We start from the raw sequence: 9,892 nt of genomic DNA on the forward strand, positions 1-9,892 counted from the left end.
GTCCCATTGAGGGTGGGATGGCGGGAAATTTTGGTGCCGCGTCATGGATGGATGAGGGTGCACTGGCGCGTGTGGCTGTTGTGGTGGGTGCTTGCTCCGTGTGACGGCTGTTGGGAGTGCTGGAGATGTATCTGGCGATGCGGATGCGGTGGTTGTGCCGGTGGATGTGTCGTGTGCTCCGAGTGACGGCAGCCTGAGCTATCGCGTGTGTGTGGCGTGGAAAAAGTGTTCTGCTGCCAGTGCTGAGGCTCAGCATGAGAATTACACTTTCAGTGGCTTTGATGTGCGCATGCGTAGCAGAGATGGTGAGCTGGGTGCTGTGTGCCATGTGGCCAGTGCGGTGCACACATGTAGCAACTGTGCTGCCAGCTGTGCAACGAAAGAGGAATGGGCCACCGTTGCCTTCACGATGAATGTGACGACACATAAATACGCCGGCCCTTACGAATTGTGGTGGCGTCAATTTTCCCCCGATGGAGCCATCCATCCGCCTGCACGGAGCAGCGATGCTGACCGGACGGGCATCCGTCAGTTGCCGCCACCCCGTGAAGGGAAGGATGACACAAAATCTGGTGGGACAACTGCGCCGCAAGTTAATGCTGAGCCGTCACGTCAACACGAGGATTGGCGATAGTCTGCGGCGGCTGACGGACCCAACACCGTCGATCCGAGTCCCGCATCCAACACGGCGACCAACACGTCCGAGACGAAGCTTGAGTTTGCTCACGTTTAAAATATCAAGTGACTCCGACACCACCCGAAAAAAGGCCCACGCCTGTCACCGAGCCAAAGGGGGATCTTATTGATGATGCGATGAGTGGCTCAATAAATGTTGAGTTACCTCCAGGGAGTCGATCTATTTGTTCTGCGGACGACGCTGGTGCAGCCGACAGATGGGATTGCTCCAGTTACGACGAGGGATTCATTTGCCTCACCCTCTCTCGTCAGTGCTGGTGGAGTAATTGCTGCTTTCGCCGAGGGTCACATGGATGCCGAATATCAACTTGGTCAATTAAGTAAGCCCTTTTCATCTGGTGTTGTTGCGGGGTACATCGACTCTGCGTGGAATTGGCCCACTGTTGTTGGTGAGGTCAATAAAAGGATACATGGATGGCACACACTGTACCTGGTGCAGCGGAGGGAGAGGAGAGTTTGGGTGTTGTGCTCCGCCCCACAACAATCACGAAGGGCAACGGAGTGTTTCCTCTTGCGGGAGGCTCTGATGTGTCCTACAAAGGTGGGTGTTGGAGAGAGGGCGGCTTGGAGCTGAAACTGTTTGTGGGCGATGTCACGAATCCCACGGGTGGCAAGCGGAGTGAACGGATCGGATGGGACGACCCCAAACCAATCCCGAAACGGATCTCTTCTGCTTCTCACGAAGGTGACTGGACGGAGTTCATTGCTTCTGGTGGCGCAGGTGTTCTGATGGAGGATGGCACGCTCGTGTTTTCTCTGATGGCGGTGAATGAGGCAGAAGACGTTTGCTCCACGATCATTTACTCGACGGACAGCGGCAGTGCCTGGGCGCTCTCTGAGGACATTTCCCCTGCGGAATGTCTTAACCCCCGCGTCACCGAGTGGGAGGGATCACTTCTCATGATTGTTGACCGCGAGGATGACCAGAGGGTGTGCGAGTCGCGTGGCATGGGGACAGCGTGGACGGAGGCCATCGGGACACTCTCAGCTGTGTGGGTCAACGCACGATCGGGAGTCCCTCGGAAGGAAAGCTTGCGCGTGGATGCCCTCATCACCGCGACCATTGAGGGAAGGAAGGTCATGCTGTGCACTCAGAGAGGGCATCCCTCGGGGAAGCAAAGGGCCACTGCGCTCTGCCTTTGGGTCACGGACAGCAACCGCACGTTTTCTGTTGGATTGGTTGCCGTGGACAGTGCTGCGGATTGGATGCTCGCCAGCACCCTGCTGCACTCGGATGGCAATTTGCATCTTTTACGACGGAGGGGCAACGGTGAATGCAGTGCCATTTCACTTTCCCACTTGGCGGAGGAACTGAGTACAATCGAGTCCGTCCTCAGCAATTGGACGCAAAAGGACATTTTATTTTCCAGGTTTTCTATCCCCACGGCAGGTCTGGTGGCAGTTTTGTCCGATGCTGCCAGTGACGACACGTGGAACGACGAGTAACTTTGCCTACATGCAACGGTGGAGGAACGCAGTGAAGGACAACGATGGGTTACAAGTGACGGGACTTGAGTCCAGGGCAATATAGCCCGTGAACACTCGGGGTGATAAAGTGCGTCATGTATCTTTGAGCCACGACTTCACACTTGTGGCGTCGGTGACCGTCGAAGAGGCTCCGAGTGGGAACACGCCTCCACTGACTGAGGTGCTGGCGAACACTGAGTCCAATCACACCGTGGGACTGTCGTGCAGCCACAAGAAGAAGTGGGAGACGGTGTGCGAAGGCAAGACAGCAACACGGAGCAGCACTTGGGGGCCGAAGGAAGAATAACAAGTGGCACTCATGCTGCAAGGCAACAAGGCTTCTGTGCACACTGATGGTCATTTGCTGGGGGAGGAAGAGATGCTGATAACGGGCGAGAAACCACCTGAGGTACTGAGGTTTTGCTTTGGCGCGTGCGGTGGGCACGAATCTCATGTGACGGTGACGGACGTCTTTCCGTACAGCCGCCCACTGAACTCCACTTCGATGCGTGCACTCAAGGACAGGGTCCTCGTTCCGACGAGAGAAGCGGCTCCGACACCACCCGAGAAGATCAGAGTGGTTGACAGCGTCAGAGAGCACATTGCTGGGGATGTTACAGAAGAGAAATGAATGGGCACGACGCCCTGGAAACGAATCCCCACCAAAAAAAGTCACCTCGCAGTGTCTGGAGCGGCGTGAGTCCAGACGACCGCCTCGCCTCTCCCAACGACGTGAAATTGACACTGCGTGATTTAAGCGGTAAAAACACCGTGCGTGCGTGCGTGTCTTGTGTGCCGCTGCTTTCTCTGGGATTTTATTTGTGTCGTGGCAGTCTTCTGAGCCACAGAGTGTGGATTAGCGACTACTCACGGAGAATGCACGCCGCATTGCCTGTGCTTTTACTGCCTGTTTTTTTCAATGTTTTACTTTGTAAAGTTCTTTTTAATGCAGTTTAGCTGGAGTAATAAGTACTGTTGTTTTTTATTTACGTAATGTTTGGTTGCTGAACACTGTAATGAGCGACATGTTTCTTCTCTTTGTTTTTGTTTTTTTGCCCACACGCGGTGCCGGTGCTGCGGCTGTGCGTCCCACGACTGCACGAAAGGAGGATTGGGGTAACAGGCCGGATGCCGCATGAAATGTGAGGGATGTTGTGTGGGCTGGTGGGACAGTACAACCTTTCTTTTGTTTTAGTTTGATTTTCTTCTTGGTGCGGGCAATGTGTGTACACACAACCACACGGTTCTCTTGTGCTGCTCGGCACATGAAAAAAAGCCCTGCCGAACCAAAATTTACTAATTTTTAGATTTTTACTTTTGGGAGTCATGCCGGGGCCTCACCCTTTTTTGCTCTTTCCTTTTGTAAATCCCTGCGGCTTGTTATTGTTGTTCTCGTACCCGCTGTCACTGTGTGTCCCCGTGCCCCTTCGAGTGTCCCACTGTTGGCTGTGTTGTTGACATGCCCTCATTCCCTTTCCTTCTTCCCTTCTAGAGGCACCGATGGTTCCCGACGACGATTGTTTGTGTTTCCCATTTTTCGATGGCACGAGGATGACTGGGCGCCGGCCTGCTGAGTGCACACGGAGGGGAGCGGACGGTGTGCGCCGTGCCTCACTGCGACTGTGGATCAGCACCCGTTAGAGAAGAGAGAAGTAAAGGACAGCGCCGTGGACTTGGATGTGCCCCGTCCCTCTCATTGCCGTCGTGTGTGTGCTGTGCGCATGGCACTATCTTGCGGTGCGACGTGGATGGCGGTGCTTTTTCGTGCCCTCGTGCATCTGTTGTGCGGCGGGCTTCTTTTCCCCATGACACCGTCTTTTTGTGTGTGTGGGTGAGTGGAGGGAGTGGAGATGTGTGAGGGAATGAGGGTGGCCGTTGTTTCCGCACATTGGATCTTCCATACATGTGGCACCTCTCGGCAGTCTCTTGCGGCACCCAAGCCGTGTATTGAGAGGCTGGGAGGGTCTGCTCCAACCACAAGAAGGACAACAAGCTGCAGTGCATGACAGCCAACCTGGTCCGCGTGTGGTCGCAGCGCATGGAGCACGTGGGCCAGTACGCGTTTGGCGCTGCGCTCGTGATTGTGGAGCAGAGGCGGCACGACGTTGTGGCGCTGTGTGTGTTGTGCGGCCGGGGCATGGCGACGATTGTGAGGACACGGAGCTGTTCGACTGGGAGGAGCTGGCGTACGTTGCAGCGCAGCGGGAGCGCATGACGGACTGCCTGTGCTGGGAGGGCCCGACGATCCTGAGGCCTGTGCTGGAGGGACTGAGGAAAGAGAGTAACAGTAATGGTGACTGTGGGGATGTGAGGAACGATGCACGGCGAGGAGCGCTCCTCTTTTGCTTTGTTTTGATTGTTGTTGAAAGGCGCCCACCCAATTGTTGTGGTGCGTGACACTTATTGCTGTGCGGTGGCTGTTGTGTGATTGTGTGACTTTTCTCTCCTCTTTGCTTTCACTCTGCGTTGACGGGGAGTTGTTTTTGCTGAAGGCTGCACGCAAGTGACAGTAGTGATGGCGATGACGATGACTGGCCGTGTGCTGCTGGTGTGTGCCCTCTGCGTGCTGTGGTGCGGTGGAGTTTTTGGGCGCGCGATGGACGATTACTGCAGTGAGGGTGGAGGGAGCGGTTTAATGCACACGAGTAATGGTGGAGATGATGGCGTGGCTATAAAGGCGAACTGCGGGTTGTTATCCACTCGAATGCGGTTAATAAATGCGGTTGAAGCTGCGGATGAGGGAGGATTGAACGGTGATGCAGGTTCATCTCAGGATAATCCGAAGGTATCATTGCAGGATAAGAAATTGAGCGGTAATAAGGAGGGCGATGCAGCGCATATCTCAGGCGGAGGTGTTATCGCAGATCCACCACTACCACCAGCAGCGGCTCCACTGCAGAAGCCCGGAGGAAGAAATACAGGAGAGGAGGGAAAACAAGAAGAGTTGGATAAAAAAGGAAATGAAGCAGGTGATAAGAGTAGAAGTGAACCTGCTCCCCAAAAAACAAAATCTGAACAATCCACTTCATCAGCATCTGGCGGCCCTGGCACTCAGAGTGACGTGGAACCCGGTTTGGAGGATACTTCCGAGAGTAATGAATCCTCCGATGACGCGCTGAAACAAGAAGATGCAGGTGAAACGGAATTAACAAAACTATCGGACGGAGAACCAGAAAAAGGCAAAAGTAATACGGCACTCACGGAGACAAGCGACATTCAAGCGAAACAGAAAGAAACACAACTACCAACACTACCAACAGCACAAGTGGATGAACATTCCAGCCCTGGAGATACCGTGACTACGCAACAGCTACAAAAACCCCAAAGTGAAATGGACCCAAAGAACAATTCACAAACAAAGAACGTTGCTACAATCACAGCCAATCAGCACAATGAACCATCTGCCGACCATGCAGGATCAACGCCACCATCACCCACGGCAAACGGTGATGCCGCCAATAATGAAACCGACAAGACCACTGAAGACGGCATCCCGAACAATGATCCAGCAGCTGATGGTACAGGGACAGCAGAGGGAAAACAAAATGAAAATATGAATGCCAATCCGAAGGAAACACCAGTCGAAGCTGCAGCCATGAAAACTACAACGGCGAAGGCTGGCGACAGTGACGGCAGCACCGCGGTCTCCCACACCACCTCCCCTTTTTTGCTTCTTCTTCTTCTTGTCGCGTGTGCGGCTGCGGTGGTGGCCGCGTGAGAGTGAGTGTGAGAGAGCCATGCACCGCCCGCACACACACTCTTCCTTCTCTCTCTCTGTGTGTGTGTCCCCTTGCATGGACTCTCGCCCTCACCTCACCCCACGAGGCACACACAATAATGTGCCCATTGTATATATGCATGCACACCCATGCATGCCCGTTGGTGCTCTCTTTTGCACGACACGCACCGCTGCCGTCCTGCCTGGCTGCATGGACGGGGCACCGTAACTGTTTCTGTTTTGTTTTTATTGCATTGAGTGGGCGACCTCTCTCTCTCTCCCTCTGTGTGTGTGTTTTGCTTTACGGGAGCAATGAGAGTGTGTGTGCGCTGGTCGTCCCACGCTTCGGCTTTTTGTTTTGTTTTCCTTTTTGATTTTGTGGTTGAGTGCACCCATTCCGCGGCTGCGTGTGTGTGTGTGTATGTGATGATATGAGTAATTTGCGTGTGTGCTATCTGCCTCTCTCTGCCGCTGCTTTCTTCAGACTCTCTTGTGGCGCACAGCTGCTCTGCAAGTATAGGCACTTACATGCACACACATTCTCGAAAGCGCCGTGTCGCTCACACCGACGGCCCGCCGTGACTTTCAGTGTTGCTGCTCTTTTCCGTGTGCGATGCCTCTCCGTGCTGTCCCTTCCGGATTGTCTTGTGTCCCGCTCTTTGCGTGGGTGCTCTGCTCTAACCCCCGCTGACGTGTCTGGTGTATTGCCACTGTTGCTTTTCTCTCCACTTATTGAGCACAGACACGCCAGGAAAGCAAACAAGCGCGAATCGCTACTGTGAAATTCGAAGGCACTGAAAGGACCAACAGCACACACACCGCCCACACACACATATTTATATGCTCTCACGTGTTGCTGCAGTCAAGGCACCCCGCACACACAACCGTCGCCGCGTGACCGGATCCAGCGGAAGGAGGAGGGAAGGAAGAGAGAGTGAGCCGCGGAGGCCCAACATGTACCGGCGTGTGTTTACTTCCGCGGTGCTGCTCCTCCTCGTCGTGATGATTTGCTGCGGAACCGGTGGGGCTGCATCCAGTAAGGACATGCCGTCGTCAAGTCAAGGGGCTTCAAAGGAGGAACGTTATGTTTGGAGAGACGTGAAAGATGAAGAAACAGTGAGTTTGCTCCGTGTTCCCGGTCTTTTTGAGATGAATGGCGAAGTGTTTGCCGTTGCCGAGGCGCAGTGCACGGAAGCCGGCAAGAACGTTTTTACTGGGATTGCCTCGGAGCTCTTGACGTTAACTGATGAAAACCCAAAAGAATTGGTTAAAGCTCAAATGAGGACACAAGTGCTGGTGGAATGTTCTTCCGATAAGGAGAATTGTGCCTCCCGTGAAGCTGCTCAGGCTGGTTCGCAAGGCGAAACGAGAGTAAGTGTGAGGCAACCAACAACAGTTGTGGAGGGAAATGATATTTACATGCTTGCTGGAAAATACTGCCGGAAACCTGCTGCCGCTTGTGCTGGGGGGAGTGAAGCAGATGAATGGGGGCTTTTGCTGGTGAAGGGTCAAGTCAGTGGTAATGGGGGAAGCAGCAAAGGAATCCTTTGGAAAGAAACCAACGATGTCCCACCGACAACTTTTGTGAAGGAACCTCAATCCTTGACGCGGCTGATTGGCGGTGGTGGATCGGGTGTTCACACGGGAGACGGTACGCTTTTGTTCCCAGTGGAAGCCACGAAGAAGGAGAAAGATGAAAAGATCCTTTCGCTGATTTTATACTCGAAGAATAATAATACATGGACGCTGTCGAAGGGGATGTCTGACGGTGGCTGCGGTGATCCCTCCGTCGTGGAGTGGGAGAAGGAAAAACTCATGATGATGACTGCGTGTGATGATGGCCGCCGCAGGGTGTACGAGTCCGCTGACAAGGGGGATTCGTGGACGGAGGCACTCGGGACACTCTCGCGCGTGTGGGGCAACAAAAAGGGAAATGTGAAGGGCGTTAGAAGCGGGTTCATCACAGCGAGGATTGACAACAGGGACGTGATGCTCGTCACTCTGCCGGTGTATGCCAAGACTGAGAGCGAAGAAAATTGAAAGGAAAAGGAAAAGGGTGAACTCCATCTTTGGCTGACGGACAATACGCACATTGTTGATATTGGGCCGGTATCCGGGGAAGGAGACGATGTTGCCGCCAGCTCCCTGTTGTACAAAAGTGGAGATAATAATGAGTTGATTGCACTGTACGAGAAGAAGGGGATACGCCATCACTCGGTATGGTCTCTGTGCGTCTGACTGAGCAGCTGCAGCGGGTGAAGGAGGTGCTGAAGACCTGGAAGGATGTAGACAGCCGCGTCTCTCAGCTGTGCACCAATTCACTTGCTCAGAAGGCTCCCTCAACTGACAATGTCTGCAGCACTGCCATGCCGACAGCTGGGCTGGTTGGCTTTTTGTCCGGCAACTTCTCTGATAACACATGGAGGGACGAGTACCTTGGGGTGAACGCCACAGTGAAGAACGGTGCAGCAGCAAAGGCAAAGACTTCCGATGGCGTGACCTTCCATGGTGCGTGGGCGGAGTGGCCCGTTGGCAAGCAGGGGGAGAATCAGCTGTACCACTTTGCGAACTACAACTTCACTCTTGTGGCGACGGTGTCCATCGACAAGGTGCCGGAGGAGGGAGATACTCCCATTCCCGTGATGGGTGCGACGATGAAGGGTGAACAAGGGAAATTTTTTGGGTTGTCGTACGAGAAAGAAAGGAAGTGGATGCTACTGTGCGGTGACGGAACGACTAATTCTGGGGAGCTCAGCAGCATTGGGGAACCGGGGACAAAACGCCACGTGGTAATTTTGCTACGGAACGGCAACCAGAGCTCCGCGTACTTCGATGGTCAGCGTGTGGGGAATGAACAATGTGCATTGGAAAATGCAGAATCGAAAGGGATCTCACACTTCTACATTGGAGGCGATGGAGGCAGCGCAGAGGACAAAGAAGGCCGAAAAGATGTGCCTGTGACGGTGACGAACGTCCTGCTGTACAACCGCCCGTTGAGTGACAATGAGATCGCCGCCTTCAATCCGAATAAAGTCGACATTCAACAGTTGAAGGATAAGTCGTCGGAGCCTTCAGTTTCTTCTGATTCCGTTGATACTAACGCCTCTCCGGTTACCGCAGCTGCTCAGCAAACCGGAACTTCCTCAACTCCTGACGGAAAACATCCGACGGAACAGAGACAGTTGATGGGGAGCAGTAATGCGGGCAGTAGTGGTGCATCCACAACAGCGGTGTCCACTATAACTACTCCTGCAGCAGGAGAGGAGTCCGTAATGCAGGTGGCGTCAGGATCATCTTCTGATGGACATAAAAATGTGGGTGGCGGTTCTTTTTCTGATGGCGACCCAACGGTGGAGACAAGAGGAGGAACAAATGGGCAGGAGGAGGTTAATACACAGGTCAGGGAAGTAAATGCCACGGCACTCAACAGCAGCCTCGTAAATGTGTCGCAGGGGAATAACAGCGATGGCAGCAGTCCGCTCCCACGCATACTGCTGGCATCGCTGCTTCTGTTGGGACTGTGGTGGTTTGCGGCTCTGTGAGGCGTGACTGGCTGCCACGTGGGACACCTGCGACCTCCCCAGCAGCGCCACACACACAGCCACACCCTGCCGCCGTGTTTTTAAGATTTTTTTTGCTTTTTGTGTTTACTTCATGCGCTGGCAGTCCCGTCAGCATTTCTTTCTCTCCTGATGATTTCTTTTTTTTTGCTGCGCTCAATCTCCCGATGGAGTGACGCGACTCCCGTCATGTCTGCGTGCTTCTCTCAGTCCCCACACACACGAGTGACTGTGCTCTGCGGGCCGCACTCACGCGCCGATGGGAGGGCTGAGGGGAGCAGCAACACGCAGATGACCCCATGAAATATAAACGATGTGCGGACACACGGAGGGTCAGACGGTTGAAAGACATTTAAATATAATTTTAAATTTTATTTTGCGGGCAAAATATGCAGACAATTTGCTGTGACCACACGGCAAGCAGTTGTTTAAATGTTATTTGTGTGGAACA

General features: G+C 53.7%; 2 protein-coding genes and 3 pseudogenes across 2 annotated transcripts, besides 4 other annotated features; all 5 read left to right on the forward strand.

The window, feature by feature from the left end:
• Positions 1–4,387: part of a sequence feature (areas not merged during assembly with more than two copies in the genome that could not be assigned to a particular haplotype) that runs on past the window's edge.
• Tc00.1047053506139.130 (uncharacterized protein) lies at positions 290–634 on the forward strand (the record flags this gene model as incomplete). The annotated part of the gene is made up of 1 exon (XM_812445.1): positions 290–634. One exon carries the CDS (start codon positions 290–292, stop codon positions 632–634), a length of 345 nt encoding a protein of 114 aa, XP_817538.1.
• Tc00.1047053506139.140 lies at positions 682–2,895 on the forward strand (annotated as a pseudogene).
• Tc00.1047053506139.151 lies at positions 4,138–4,446 on the forward strand (annotated as a pseudogene).
• Positions 4,388–5,194: a sequence feature (heterozygous, non-Esmeraldo-like haplotype).
• Tc00.1047053506139.160 (mucin-associated surface protein (MASP), putative) lies at positions 4,679–5,881 on the forward strand (the record flags this gene model as incomplete). Its single annotated transcript, XM_812446.1, has 1 exon — positions 4,679–5,881. One exon carries the CDS (start codon positions 4,679–4,681, stop codon positions 5,879–5,881), a length of 1,203 nt encoding a protein of 400 aa, XP_817539.1.
• Positions 5,195–9,892: part of a sequence feature (areas not merged during assembly with more than two copies in the genome that could not be assigned to a particular haplotype) that runs on past the window's edge.
• Tc00.1047053506139.170 lies at positions 6,722–9,424 on the forward strand (annotated as a pseudogene).
• Positions 9,792–9,819: a sequence feature (AT_rich).

The sequence above is a fragment of the Trypanosoma cruzi genome, genomic scaffold (assembly GCF_000209065.1).
Source record: "Trypanosoma cruzi strain CL Brener 1047053516259 genomic scaffold, whole genome shotgun sequence".
In the NCBI taxonomy this organism is placed as follows: domain Eukaryota; phylum Euglenozoa; class Kinetoplastea; order Trypanosomatida; family Trypanosomatidae; genus Trypanosoma; species Trypanosoma cruzi.